The sequence below is a fragment of the Neomonachus schauinslandi genome, chromosome 3 (genome assembly GCF_002201575.2).
Source record: "Neomonachus schauinslandi chromosome 3, ASM220157v2, whole genome shotgun sequence".
Taxonomy (NCBI): Eukaryota; Metazoa; Chordata; class Mammalia; order Carnivora; family Phocidae; genus Neomonachus; species Neomonachus schauinslandi.
The window spans coordinates 171,548,558-171,563,812 of record NC_058405.1 but is presented as its reverse complement, the minus strand read 5'-3'; the positions used below and the strand labels follow the sequence as shown (position 1 = coordinate 171,563,812).

General features: G+C 39.9%; 1 protein-coding gene across 18 annotated transcripts in view; it reads left to right on the top strand.

The window, feature by feature from the left end:
* FN1 (fibronectin 1) overlaps positions 1-15,255 on the top strand; it is a 66,474-nt gene that overhangs the window by 28,360 nt on the left and 22,859 nt on the right. For 10 of the 18 annotated variants that reach the window (XM_044913752.1, XM_044913751.1, XM_044913747.1 and 7 more), the window contains exons 20-28: positions 174-440; positions 4,611-4,705; positions 6,125-6,293; positions 6,790-6,876; positions 7,096-7,287; positions 9,988-10,170; positions 12,250-12,339; positions 13,571-13,840; positions 14,747-14,863. In XM_044913752.1, the coding sequence (XP_044769687.1) occupies positions 174-440; positions 4,611-4,705; positions 6,125-6,293; positions 6,790-6,876; positions 7,096-7,287; positions 9,988-10,170; positions 12,250-12,339; positions 13,571-13,840; positions 14,747-14,863 (1,470 nt within the window). Of the gene's footprint in view, positions 1-173; positions 441-4,610; positions 4,706-6,124; positions 6,294-6,789; positions 6,877-7,095; positions 7,288-8,598; positions 8,872-9,987; positions 10,171-12,249; positions 12,340-13,570; positions 13,841-14,746; positions 14,864-15,255 lie in introns of all 18 variants that reach the window. The other 8 variants (XM_044913748.1, XM_044913744.1, XM_044913740.1 and 5 more) reach the window with 1 other exon arrangement.

Genomic DNA, 15,255 nt, shown 5'->3' with positions numbered 1-15,255 from the left:
GCAAAGTTCCGTGTAGCACTCCATCTCATAATAGCTCCACATTTCCAAGGTTTTGAGTTTTACTTAGTTTCCACCTTAAGAAAGGTTTAGAAAATTCAGTCAAGCTTTTGACTTTCCGTATGATCATTCCTGAAGGTCAAATATTTCTTGATGTGTTTCATCTTTTTTTCTAGGATTGGATGCTCCCACTAACCTCCAGTTTACCAACGAAACTGACTCAACTGTCTTAGTGACCTGGACTCCAACTCGGGGCCGGATAGCCGGGTACCGACTGACTGTGGGCCCGACCCGGGGAGGCCAGCCCAAGCACTACAACGTGGGGCCCTCGGCCACGCAGTACCCCCTGAGGAATCTGCAGCCTGCGTCTGAGTACACCGCATCCCTCGTGGCTGTCAAAGGCAACCAGCAGAGTCCCAAAGCCACAGGAGTCTTCACCACTCGTAAGCTAAAGTTTGAATGTCCCATCTTAGTGATGTCGTCAGTTTTTACCTATGTTTACATTCTCCGTGGTCTTAGTGATGTCGTCGGTTTTTGCCTATGTTTACATTTTCCGTGCCTCATCCAATTTTTTAAAAGTTAACTTAAAACCCTTAGTACAAGGTTTAAATAAAAGGGAAGATTAAAAGCAGTGCTACTCAAAGTGTGGTCATGGACCAGCCCCTTGATCCATGTGTTTGTTATTGGATCCTAAGGAGCTTGTGCTGGAGTAGAAATCAGGAAGCACGCTATTCAGTTCAGCTGATCGTTTTCTGAAGCAAGATTTTCTTGATGAAGGTTAAATTACAAATGTTACCAGTCTTCTTATTTCCTCTGGGACCACTTTGAGTAATGCGGTTTAAAGCACCCAGTTATTTGAAAGTCGAATGCTATTGTATTAAATGAGTTTACCAAACACCAGTTAAGGCAAGAAACAAAACCAGCACGGATGTCTACATCCTGCTACTTTTGGTGTTGAATGATAGCAGTAAGTGTAGAATGAAAACATTTACAAACTGAATGGAAACCAACAGAACAAGAAGTTAAGGAAAGGATTTCTTTATGAGACTGTAGCAGATTAAAGTATTTCTGCAGAACGGAATACTTTTTTTTTTTCTTTTCATCTTTCTTAAACGACTCGAAGTTCCAGTGAGGGAAGAAGACTGACAATTTTTGGTCATGTCTGTCTTTTTTTGCTCGACACTTTATGGGAAGTGGCCTTAAATCTCCTACATATCTATATCACAATAAAGACCTGTATTTATAAACTGAGTTCTATTAAAAACATTCTCATTTACATTACAAAGAATTATGAGACCCCTAATTTCTAGCTGAACACCAGTTGTTATTTTTAACTCAACATTTTGAATTATAGAAGCACCCAACACTCTTCAACATATATCACGACTATGAACTAGTTTGCATTTTTCCAGAAACGTTTTAAAAATATAGATGTTAAGGAGCCTTCAAAAAGCGAGCGTAAGCTTAGCTGTAAATAACTATGGAATTTACTTCCCAAAGAAAATTCTCCACAAACTTTTCCCAGTAAGAATTCATAATTTACCAAAAATGTATTTCCACTTAAATTTGGTGTAGGGTTTTTGGCTAGTGAAGTCTTTTTCTTAAGTAACTGCTAATTATAAGCAAGTAAAATCTGCTTTTCATTTGTAAGTTAACTTCTAAATTTTGCTATTTTATGTTACATGTTACTAAGATACTCTAGAATCTATTAATATGAAATCAGTGTTTTTGTATTTCTTACAGATGCCCTTCATGAATTAGAACAGGATTTCAGTAGATTTAACCTTTTACTGACCACATATAATTCTACAAATTATCATTTTTACTTTTTCACTCCTTAACATGAAACTTTTTTTTGTAGTTTCTTTTGATGGACAAAAGAAACCAAAGAGAAAAAGCATTTTTAATGATACTAACAATAATTAAGTATTGTTAAGTAAGAAACAATAATTAAGTACAGTGAGTCAACATAGAGTGTTTCAAGTACTTTTGCAGACTTTGATATATTGGCCATATTACGTTGATGTTCTGCACAGGATATTATGTTGACACTCTGCACAGTATATTTCTATAAAATATAATTCTCTTTGAGTTAAAGTACTGATTGTCAAAACTAATTTTACTGGATAAAGGTTAACATACTGCCTCGCACACAGCCTACATTCAAAAACTGTTCACTGAATAGATGATTGAGGGAAGAATGAGAATGAAAACAGTTCAACCAAGCAAAGCTTCAGTTTAAATAAACCTACTTAAGTAGGCAGCTCCACAACTTCATTTGAACTTGAAGTACTCTCTGAGGCTGTAAACATCAGTACGGCTTGCATATTTTTGCAGTTGCTTTAAGTTTCTGTAGCTTTTTACTGTCTTACCATGCTTAATTCTGGGAATAACTTTTCTGGATTTTGTAACTTGTGCTAAATTCTTAAAAGCAAATGTGAGGGTGGAGTGGTGGGGGGGGGCTGCTGTTTCTGGGGAAAATACAGCTTACTCCTTTATAAATAGGGCAAATTTTATTTCTTTAACAGCCAGGCTGTTCTTCACCTAACAAGACCTGCCAGAACCCATAATTCATACTTACAGTCACATCCTTTGTTTGACATCAGTTTGTGGGTTTGTGGTTTGGAGATTTTCCTGTAATGGTCTTCCCAGGCAGAGAGCATCATCTTCAACTTGGGAAGATGCTAGCTGGCTGGCTCAAGCAATAGAAAACACCCAGTCCTAAAGCCCAAGACAGTGGAAGAGAATGTAATTTGTGAAAAAGTTGTGGCTTTCACAGATGTTCTGTGCAAGAAGCTACTTGCTCTCCGAATTGTTTTCTTGTGGCCATTAACATGGTCCCACGGGGCAAGCCACCGCAAGTTGGCAAAGTCAGCAGCAGCCAAGTGGCGTATGATTTCAGAGACTCTGGGAAGGCATCATGGGTCACCTGTCCCGGTTCCCCCGAAGACACCCTCGAAATCATAATGTAGTTAGGAAACGGCTCACTAAACAGTAGAACTTCAGGTCAGCTGATACGGTAGTCATTAAAGAGTAGCCCACACACATATTTTATTTTTTTTCCACACAGTATTTTCAGAACAATTTTTTAAAATCACACATTCAAGTGCAGCCTGGAAACAAGTGGGAGAAATACAGTGGTGCCCAAACCCCCACATGGTCGAAGGGAAAACAAGTGCCTGGAGCTGAGGAGTGAGCAGGGTCTTCAGACTTTTAATCTCCATTGTGTACCTCCGGAGGATAACTGGTCTCCCTAGCCATTCATAATTTCACATAAATGCATTTAATAGGGTTTTTTCCCCCAGTGGACACAGAATTTGGTTGGGACATAAAAAGGAAGGAATTATGAAGGCACCAAACATGTGACCCAGCCTGGTAACACACTCGAAACCCTTGAATTTGACCCACCCTGTTCAGATGTCTTGGCTTCTGAGACCTCATCAGCAGCCAGTTATTGAAATGCTTATTCCTCTTATTGCAAGATTTAGTTGTTCAGTCCCTTATATTTTGGAGATTCTAAATCTGTAAAAAGATTTGTAGACTGTTGAAAACGTCTGTCTTAAATGTGTGTACACATGCTCTTTTTTCTTCTTTTCTTGTTTTTTTTTTTTAAAGTAGTATTTTTACTGAGAGAATAACAGCGAGGTCAGGATGATAGGAGCTGCAAAATTAACTTGTTATAATTCTTTTTTTTTAAAGATTTCATTTATTTATTTGACAGAGAGAGACAGCGAGAGAGGGAACACAAGCAGGGGGAGTGGGAGAGGGAGAAGCAGGCTTCCCGCTGAGCAGGGAGCCCCATGCGGAGCTCGATCCCAGGACCCTGGGATCACGACCTGAGCCGAAGGCAGACGCTTAACGACTGAGCCACCCAGGCGCCCCGCTTGTTATAATTCTTAATGCCAGTGGCAGAGTACTAAAATTTTGTAATATGTTTATCCTAAATGGATAATCACATATTTAAGGAATCTTTAGGATTTATGAGTACATCCATGGTGGCAGATTTTGTTTAACTTTCATACGGTCTTTCTCATTGCAACCAAAAACAATTGACCATCGTTATGGAATAATTCAGCATGGAGCTATTTTCAGATCACATCTATAATTTAACAATTGTTCTCAAATTAATGATTTAAAAAGCAGAATGATAATCAACTTGTGGTGACCAGTTTTACATTTCAAATGGGATTTTATACTGACTGTAGAGGGAAATTTATTGTCATAAAACTCAAATCCCAAACTTGATGGAAAGACAAAAATCAAGGAATCCAAGGACTTGAACTTGTCTTCTGAGGTCATTTAGGCCCTTGTTACTGAAGTATGATTGATGAGCTAGTAGTAGCATCGGCATCATGGAAATGGAAACTTCTAGCCCCACTTTGGTCCTACAGAATCAGAACCTGCATTTTAGCCAGGTGTCAGATAATTTGTGTGGCGCATGAAAGATTGGGAAGCACTGACCTACTCCAAATTCCCACCCAGTGAAGGCTATGACATTCAGGATCCGCTAGCTGGGTAAACTGAGGTTCTCCGTAAAAATACTCGTTCCGTACGTTCTGTGCCATCATCTGTGACTCCAAGGTTTGAACGCATGCATTGATTCTGTTTCACAGTGCAGCCTCTCAGCTCCATTCCCCCTTACAACACGGAGGTCACTGAGACCACCATTGTGATCACGTGGACACCTGCTCCAAGGATTGGTTTTAAGGTAAGTTGCAAATGTTCCTAATCTCTTGTGGTATAGCCCCGAGGTGCCCTCATGTTTCTGGATGTGGTAGAAACGGGGTGTTTGGGAGTCAGGAGACCTGGGTTTGGTTGGCTGCCTCCCTCTGTGCCTCTCTGACCCCATCGTCCAGGTATAACATGACCGTCCCCTCACTGAGTTGCTGGAAGGATGGACTGAGGCCGTGGAAGTGCTTTGCAAAGGATAAAACATTAGTATGGAACTGTTGCTGTGATCTGATTTTCTCTATCCTTTTCCCCAGGGAACTGCACTTTAAAATATATAGGGAAATGCCTTTTGTTGTGTTGTTGTAAATGGGGGTCAACAAGTTCACGAAAACCAATTTAGGGAGACTAATTAAGCTCAGAGTCACTTAAAAATCACATTTCCATCCAATCAGTTTCACCTCCACTTGTTCAAAGCCCCTTGGGTGAATCTCTTAATAGAAGTTAAGATTAAGGTCTTCCCTGTAGATATCTGGATTCATGTTCTTTAAAGTAATGATATTAGGGAAGTGATGGATACAAATGAATATGTTTAAAAGAATTCCTTTCCTTGGCATTTAGAGTGTGGGGAGAGAAATACTTATTATAATTGGAAATCAAGACTAAATCCCCATGATTGCTTGTTTAAAAAAATACACCAAAGGTCACTTCTTTTTTGAAATATGCAAATGGCCATATTGACGATTATGCTACTTAAATATAGAGAAGCCCTTTTTGAAGATTGCCGTTTTAAATTTCTCTTAATCGTGTCATTCTAACTTTCAGAAGCCTTATAACCTACAAAGGACGTCTCTAGAGTTGAACACTGTTTGATGAGACAATATTACCTAGGTTTTGAAATAAAATATTAAAAATCTGAAAATTATGGGCACATTCATTTTAATTCTTCTTTTGTAATATATTGTCCTGCAGTTTAAGCTATGAACATACTTCTTCAAAAAGAATGTTTCTGAAGTACAAAATGTTAAAGGGGCTGCTACCTTTAAGTTGAATGTTCATAACTCATTAAAGAGAGTGCTGGAGGATTTCTTCCAGGAACAGAGAAAATAGAAATGAACTGCCATGTGGCCCAAAGCCCCTGTGTATGTCTGGTTTATATCTGGAGATTATTGATCAAGCAAAACAGCATGTAATGACACTTTTCCAGAACCTTCCATGACAAGCCAATGTAATGCAGTTCTGGAAGACACCTCTCCCACCTTGGCCCCCCAGTCCAAGGAACTTCCCACTGAAGTGTCTAGTAGAGCTAAAGGCAGACCCCAACTCATCCCCTAATAAAAGTACAGTATGCAGTGTGCACAGGAGTTCACATTATACACAGCATAACCACAACCTCTCTGCAGTGATCCAGCTCTGGAAACACTTGTCCTTGGTGTTTATTTTGCTTTCCTTCTTCTAGCTGGGTGTACGACCAAGCCAGGGAGGGGAAGCACCGCGAGAAGTGACTTCAGAGTCAGGAAGCATCGTTGTGTCTGGCCTGACTCCAGGCGTGGAATACGTGTACACCATCTCAGTCCTGAGGGATGGGCAAGAGAGAGATACTCCGATTGTAAAGAAAGTGGTGACACGTAAGAGCAGTTCTTTGCCTCTTTTAGTTTTTAAAACTGGTCCGATTTTTAAACATAGGTGTATTAGTATCACTTTTTGCTTCTGATAACGGTGCAAGGGGAAGATCCCATCCCTACTTACCTTACTAGCTATTTGCTAAATTTGGAGGAGCAAGTTCAATATGGGCATATATTCTATGTCATCAGAACTTTTCTTTCCATGTCAAAAATATTTATGAACTGGCAAGACAGGAAGAATTTCAATAGTATTGCAAAATCGTTCACCATAAAAAGAAATGCTCTCAGAGAATCCCTGTCCACCATGGTTTTATAGAGTAACTTCTATATTTTTACTGATTCTTGAAAAGAAGGAAGGGAGGGGGAAGGGAGGAAGAGAAAGAAAGAACGAGAGAGAGGGAGGAAAGGAGGGAGGAAAAGAGAGAAAGGAACAACTTTCCACAGGTCAAGTGCTCGGGGTTAGCTTTAACTTTTAATTTAAAACTTTTTTTCTGCATAGCATTGTCTCCACCAATGAACCTGCACCTGGAGGCAAACCCTGACACTGGAGTGCTTACCGTCTCCTGGGAGAGGAGCACTACTCCAGGTAAGCCTGGGGTGTATCAGCGGGCAAGCCGTTGGAAAGCACTCCCCTGTTCCAAGAGTTTCTTTAAACGGAGGATATTAATACCTGCCTCAAAGGGTCCTCAATAAATGTCCAGTCTTCCTCCTTTCCCCTTCGTGGGTCCGTCATGGGAGTCGAGTTTAATGTGCCCTGGGTCACAAAGGCTCTGTGCAGTAACTTCCTCCTTCCTGTTTTCTCTAGACATTACTGGTTATAGAATTACCACCACGCCCCTAAATGGCCAACAGGGATACTCTTTGGAAGAAGTGGTCCATGCAGATCAGAGCTCTTGCACCTTTGAAAACCTGAGTCCTGGCCTGGAGTACAATGTCAGTGTTTACACTGTCAAAGATGACAAGGAAAGTGTCCCTATCTCTGATACCGTCATCCCAGGTAATGGAAAAATAAGCTGTTATCCCGAGAGTGGCAGGTTCAACCTGAGTGGGGATTAAGATTTTAATCCCCAGGTGGTTGAGGGTGTCAAGTACATTTGGGATTTAGTTCTGACCTCCCAACCACACTCTCCAAAACCGTGAAGTCAAAGCAACTGTTTGGACAAATGCTTGCTGTTAACACCGCTTTCCTGTCTGCTTCACCAAGGTGCTGTTTGTGGCGATGGGGATGTAATGGAGTGGCCCCCATGGCATTAACTCTGTACTGTCCGCTCACGTGGAAATATTACTAAAACAGTGTCATGTGTCTGTCCTCAGTACTGACAGGCTAAAAGTAATATGGTAAATGCATCCCATCGGCGCATTTGTCCCTGATGTTACAGTCCATATCAAATTTCAACAGCTGTCTATAAAATCGTACCTATCTCCATATGTGAGCATTGACATAGCCCTTGGTTGACACGTTCAATTCTTCATCTTGCAGTTTCAAATCCTTCCTTTATAAGATTGAAAAAAAAAATAAAGAAAGGCCATACCTTCGGGTGTTCTTTCTTGTGGATTGAAAGACGACATTGAAAAGACCTATCTAGGGATAGGTTTGTTATTTGTCCAAAATTGGATTGTGACAGAATGAAAGCATTGGACAGATTGTGTTCTCCTTTGCACTATTTGGTAGAATGCTTTTACTAATGCTGATTAAATAACTTTGATTATGAATCATACAAAATATTGGCAGTGGTCTTGGACTCAAGTCTGTCTTCCTCCTGAATGTGCTTTTGAACGGCACATTTCACACCATATGTTCATAATGCGTTAGCATTATGGCCATAATGTTGTCTTGAGTTTTTTCTATGGGAAAAGAAAGAAAAACTCACCTACCATTTTTTTTTTTTAACCTTCTTCATGCAAGCTCTGTTTTCCTACTAAAAAAGTTTTGGCTTTTTTTTCTTTTTTTAAAAAAGCATTGCTGATACTTAAAGATATTATGTCTAGGTTCTAAGAATGGTTTTGACATCCTAAACAGCCCTATAATTTTTAAGAACCTGAGAGGTTCAAACCCTACTGTTTACTTTTCAAATGCAAGAAAATCCCTAAGAATATTGTAACCTGTTTTATTCTCCGAGGGAAGCAAACTATATTCCTGATGCTTGGGACGTCTTTTTGGAACATTGGGAAAAGATCGCATATTACCATCATTGCTTTAACATTCTGTCAAGTTTGCCACTAGTAACCTGACGTACACTGTTTTTTTTTTCCCTCTTTTTTGCCTCTATCTTCCTTTTGCCCCCCCCCTTGCTTTGTAACTCAATAGAGGTGCCCCAACTCACTGACCTAAGCTTTGTTGATATAACCGATTCAAGCATCGGCCTGAGGTGGACCCCGCTAAACTCTTCCACCATTATTGGGTACCGCATCACAGTAGTTGCGGCAGGAGAAGGTATCCCTATTTTTGAAGATTTTGTGGACTCCTCAGTAGGATACTACACAGTTACAGGGCTGGAGCCGGGCATTGACTATGACATCAGCGTTATCACTCTCATTAATGGCGGAGAGAGTGCCCCTACTACACTGACACAGCAAACGGGTGAATTTTGAAAACTTCTGTGTTTGAGACATGGATGGTGTTGCATGCTGCCACCAGTCACTCTGGTTAAAGATGGACGTTTCACAGGGAAAGCCAGCAATTTGCCCTCGCTTACGAAAGGGAGGGTGGGTTGGGGGCGGGTAAGGGATTGGATGTATATGCTAAACTGATTGGTCAAAGGCATATGCACGTGGTCTTAAATACACTTCCATTTAAACCACAAAGGTGCAGAAAGCTAGAGAGATCTGATCTGTTCCATACAAGATGGCAAAGGTTAAATGAATTTGCAGACCTGGAGGTTTTTTTTCAACGTATCTTACGTGAATACCGAGTTGGGCAATGAGCACCGGTTAATAAGAAAGGTACTTCCAAAATGTACCGTGATGCTCTTCCTTCTACTCTTTGATAAACCCTACCATGTTCCTTCTTTGTAGTTGACTAAAAACCCAGTCAAATTTAGGGTGGATTGGAAGGGGGCTGTTTTGACATAGGAGAAAAAGAAACTGGAGCACGGTGGATTGCCTTGCCCTGTCTAGGTAAAGAAACTCCTCTTTAACCAGCCTGGGGCTGAGCATGCAACATTACAAAGGTTCTCTGCCCTGCATGGTAAGAAACATGCCGAGAACCAATTGCATGAACCTTTTCACTTGTAGGTAGAATTCACGGAGTGGGATTGTAGCGATGGCGGGAGCTGTAGTCACCCCGTGTCCGGGGAAATTCAGGACCCTCTTGTCTTTTTGTCTGTGTGCATGTGGTTCTTCGGAAAGTACCGCTGTGTTTCTCTTTGCTGTGTGGCAACTTAAGCCTCTTCAGCCTGGGTTAAAATAACTGTCAGTGGTATTAATAATGTACTTAAAATCCACATAGTTGAAAGTAGATGCAAATTATTCGTTCATATGTACTGATGGCAGAAAGGTTAAAGGGGCCTAACAGTACTGTGTGTAGTGTTTTATTTTTAACAGTAGTTCACTATGATTTAGATTAGATTTAGACTATTTGCATGATGATGACTCATTTCCTTTATGCATGAAATACTGTTTTTTACCTTTCCAGCTATTTTTGTTAGCTTTCATTTTAAATTACCTTAACCTGGTCTTCCTTCTTATTTGAAACCAGCTGTCCCTTCTCCCAGTGACCTGCGATTCACCAATGTTGGTCCAGACACTATGCGTGTCACCTGGGCCCCACCTCCGTCCATTGAATTGACCAACTTCCTGGTGCGCTACTCACCTGTGAAAAATGAGGAAGATGTTGCAGAGTTGTCAATCTCTCCTTCAGACAATGCAGTGGTCTTAACAAGTAAGCAGTCAACTGTATCTGTTCAATAAATCCTAAGCTAGAGCCCCAGGAAAGAATTCCAAGTTCTCAGGTAGGAACAACTAAGATCAAGACTATAAGCTAAACTCCAAATAGGATGTGCCGCTCTGTGCCTTTTGAAGGATGTCATGTTTATTGCTATTTTCATGTATGTATCTTTGAGATCTACTTTTTAAAGATCACACTAGAAAAACACCAGCAGCGAAGTTCGAAGACTTCAAACAAATTCTGCTTCCAGATGAGCACATAAAAATAAACAAATGTCAAGAGAAAATGTATGACTAAATCTAAATGTTTGGAGAGAGAAACAACTGAGGATTGAAAATAGTGTCACCATATCTGTTTTAGTCTCATTTTTTTAAAAAGAAAAAGGTGTCGAGCAGGTAATCTCTAGCGTTTGAAAACATAGAAAGAGTGACTTGTTAGGATAGATCAGGACGCTGCTTTGAAGAAAGAGCCAGAAGTGTAACTGGTACTTCAGAAAGAATCTGTTGGCAGGATTTCTCTGAAGGCTGAGGACCTAGAAAAACAGCAACCATTTATGGAAATTGTGTCTTTCTAGATCCTACCTTTTTGAAATAGACATCGTTGATTAAAGAAAATAGAAGGAGGCTGAGACATGGGGCTGTGTTTCCTGTCAATGTCTGTTCTCGTCCTTCTCACTGGAATAGGAAAGTAAACACATGAGAACAGCCTTGGTTTCCACACAAGCAAAGAAAGAGCTCACATTTAGGTACAGTACCAAAGGATGGTCTGAAAACATTCTCTATGTTGCGAACATATTTTAGAGCAGGAAAGGCAGCTCAACATGACCGTAGTCTTGGCTTCTCATTTCATGACTGAGGGTGAGAATGTCCTTATATCTGCATATCGACAGGCTCTCGTTTCTGTTCTGGAGCACTCCGGAATAAGTAGTTACAGCATCGCTCAGGACGCAGCCCCTGCTTCAGGACCACTGTCTGCCCCACTGACTAGTCACATGTTCATCATGTGTTCTAACATATTCTAGATCCTGCTCTAGTTTGCAAAGTCCCGTCTCCCCCCAGAAAAGCCGTTATTACCCAGTTTTATAGATGAAGCAACTGAGGTTTGTAGTGGTTAAGTAAATTACCCCTGGGCAAGCAGGGATAAGGAAAGTGGAGTCTGAGCATACAAGCCTTGCAGGGGCCTCTACAAAATGGTGTGGAGGGGAATGGGGTCTACCGAGTAAGAAATCAAAGAATAGAACCCTTACTCTGTACTTTTTTGGGGACCTCAAAATGAGAGAAGAGGATACTCAGGAAAGCATATGTAATTTTTTCAGTATTTTGTTTTTACTTTAATATGGCAGAACCAATCACTTTCCCATGGACTATGACTCTTTTCCAGTAAAGGTTAATTATTAAGGCCACTGGTCTTGGCCTAGGTCAAATCCTTTATGATCTCAGGCAAGTATGTCAAAGAAGACAACTTCTCTGTGCCTCCATTTTCTCATGTGTAAAATGGGGATAGTTGTAAACCAAAGTTTTGGAGGTGATGGATACGTTCATTGTCATGAATGTGGTGATGATTTCACAAGTTCATACATATGCCAAAACCTGTCAAAACTGTACACTTTAAATATTTGCACTTTATCGTATGGCCGCAAGTCTGCTTTAAATAGTAGCAAACTGCTTGCTAGGGTTGTTGGTGACGAGTCAGTGATAATCCACAGTGCCGTGGTCATTATCATCACATGCCCTCAACAGACGTAATATAAAGTGGATGACAGAGATAATACTACGTGGCAGCAACCATCTTATTGCAGATAAGATGCATAGTATTGCATAGTATTGCATAGTATTGCATACTCTGAGAAGTGCGTCTGAGGGTAGGGCTTAGAGACGTTAGAGGGCAAGGTGACCTTTCCTTATCAACTCATTACAGCCTACTTCCAGGTAGCAACATTCACGTCAGTATAAGTAGGTTACGGGACTCAGCTTCTGTGTATGTTGTTTTATCCATTGAAATAGTCCTAAGAGCGCTTTGCTTTTTTCATGCTTTTGAGCACAATTTAAAAATAAGTCCCCTTTGCCTCTTCAGATCTGCTGCCTGGCACAGAATATTTGGTCAGTGTCTCCAGTGTGTACGAACAGCACGAGAGCATGCCGCTTAGAGGAAGACAGAAAACAGGTGAGTCATGTTGGCAGTATGCTGATCAAATAGCTTTTACCTACCAATTTTAAATAGCAAAATAGAATGCTGCTTCTAAAAATGTATCTCCATTTTTGTGGTGGTAATGGTGCTTATAGCCTTGTCATGACTTTCTGATCACTGGTCTTAAAAATTAAATGACACTTCTGCAAGTATTACCCTGACTTTCAGTCACTAAGATTATACTCTAGGCTTCCAGAGAGGACTCAAAATAGTCCAGAAACATTGTTGTCTATCCTTTTAAAAAATCTCCCAAGAGTAATATAATCCTTATAATTTAGAGATGGTGAACATTTCTTCTCATTAGGCAGCTCTATCTAAGGCTGACCCAACACTGAAATTGTCATGGAAGTCTTTTCCCTCCTTTGCTAAGCCAACAAGTTTCTCTCTTTTTTCTGCTTGATGAACTATCCATTTGCTATGTAAATAAGTTGAACCGAATCCTGTAACATTACATTTCTTCCTTAATATGAGGGCTTCTATTAATTTTTCTCTTTTAAAAAAGTGCGATGTGGTGTATCCATTAATTTATTTATTATAGTCCACTTGGTTCCAAAGAGGAGTTGTGATATCTCAATTTACTTTTACTAAAATAAAAATGTTCTGGAAGGCCCAGAGAGATTAAATGATTTGAATTTGAGATAAACTCTAAATTCTTATTAATTTTTCTGCAGTACACTAAATTTTCAATTCATGAGGATTTACCTGCATTGTAATTTGTCCAGGATGATGGACATTTTTGAGAGCTTTATGTTTGGCATTATTACTACCCTGTTGACCTATCAATTTCCTCTTGAGTGCAGAAAGCTTCTTTGAGAACCAAACACTTAACTTGAGAGTGGGCATATCTTGCCTTATTTTGAGTGACACACTTACAGGATAGAACCATAGAATACTTGAACACTGAAGCATTTGAAAACAATTCCCAGAATATCTTAAACACCTGTCTTCAAAAGTGATACAGAAACCTTTGGTAACGACACATATAAATCACTCGGATTACTTAGAATAAAGAAAAGAAAGCTTGAGGTGGCCATTGGAACTGGTTCAGTTTATGATTTTGAAATTTATGTGTGGCTTAGAATCAGTGCATCATGGCCTAAGGTTTATGGCAATTTGTTGTGCTAATGAGAAAGGACATTCTTCCCTATGTTCTTCCTCATCTCCTAAACTGGTGATGTCTTTTTTTACCCCTGGGTGGGAAAAACAGGCCTTGATTCCCCATCTGGCATTGACTTCTCTGATATCACTACCAACTCTTTCACTGTCCATTGGATTGCTCCTCGAGCCACCATCACTGGCTATCGCATTCGCCATCATCCCGAGCACACCGGTGGAAGACCTCGGGAAGACCGAGTGCCCCCCTCTCGGAATTCCATCACCCTCACCAATCTCAATCCGGGCACAGAATATGTGGTCAGCATTGTTGCTCTGAATGGCAGAGAAGAAAGTCCTCCCTTGAATGGCCAACAGTCAACAGGTAACTTGTTTTCTGGTCTGCAAAGAAACTCAGAGGACTTTCTGGGCAGCTGGTATCTTCTGGGAAACAGCTTTGTGTTGTCTGAGTCATCATCTTTTAAAAAAATAGATTGTGGTTATGAGGCATGGAGAGAGAATTGAGAGAATATGTAGAGAAAATCTCCTTCTTAGACTCTATTGAAGATAATTTTTTTATCACAGGAAACTTCTCACTGGATATAGATATTGATACATTTCCAATACCCAAAGTTTTATTCAAAATATTAAGAAAATCCCTCTTTCAAAGTTCCCTTAAAAACAGAATTATTTTAATGAAATAGCGTCAGTATTTTTAGGAGATAGATGCTGAGGTACTTAGGGGAGAAGTAACATCATGATACCTGTACCTCGGGCTCAAATGGATTAACAAAAAGAGAAAGACACAGAAAGAGAGACAAGCAAATGTGGCAAATGTTACCAATTAGCAAATGCCCAAGAGAAGGGGATATAGGCATTCATTATATTATTTTTGTAACTTCTCTGTTGTTTTAATTTTTTTTAAGTAGTCTCCACGCCCGGCGTGGAGCTCAAACTCACGACCCTAAGATCAACACCTGAGCTGAGATCAAGTCGGACGATTAACCGACTAAGCCACCCCAGGCGCCTCTGTTTTAAAATTTTTCAAAATAAAAAGTTGAAGAAAAAAAAATGCTTCAATAAATTTATAATAATCATTTTATCACAATTTGAATTGCTTCCTTAACTGCTTACCTTGAATTGTTCATAATTTTTATTTCTGCTAATTTTACATAATATTTACATTATTATATGCAGGAATTATAAAGGCAGCTATCTGAAAAAATGAGCAGAGTGAATCTGGGCATCGTTTGAAAGTTATAGATATGGAAACTTTCCCTTGTTTTTCTAGTTTCTGATGTTCCAAGGGACCTGGAAGTCATTGCTGCAACCCCCACCAGCGTGTTGATCAGCTGGGATGCTCCTGCCGTCACAGTGAGATATTATAGGATCACCTATGGAGAAACAGGTGCGTTAGTAAATGCTATTTCACTCCAATCAAGTCAGATTCTGTTGTGGGCAACCTCAAAACCCAAGGGCGGATGAATATTTAAAGAGACTTTGGCAAGTCCATTCAATGGAAACTTGTCTCTTCCAGGAATATGTGAAAAAAATATGTATGCTCTAATTGGTGGCAAAACCAAGATACAAAGTTGTTTGTATAATACTAAAGGAGGAACAGTAGAGCTGAGGAAGAAAGAATTACAAATTCACAAATATATGATCAGTGGTGAAATAAGTAATTTGTATTTTTTTTTACATTCCTGTATTTTCAGAATTTTATTTAACATGAATGTGTTACATTAATATTTTGAAAAAGGAGCACAATATATGCCATCCTGGGTTGAGGACTTACCTTCT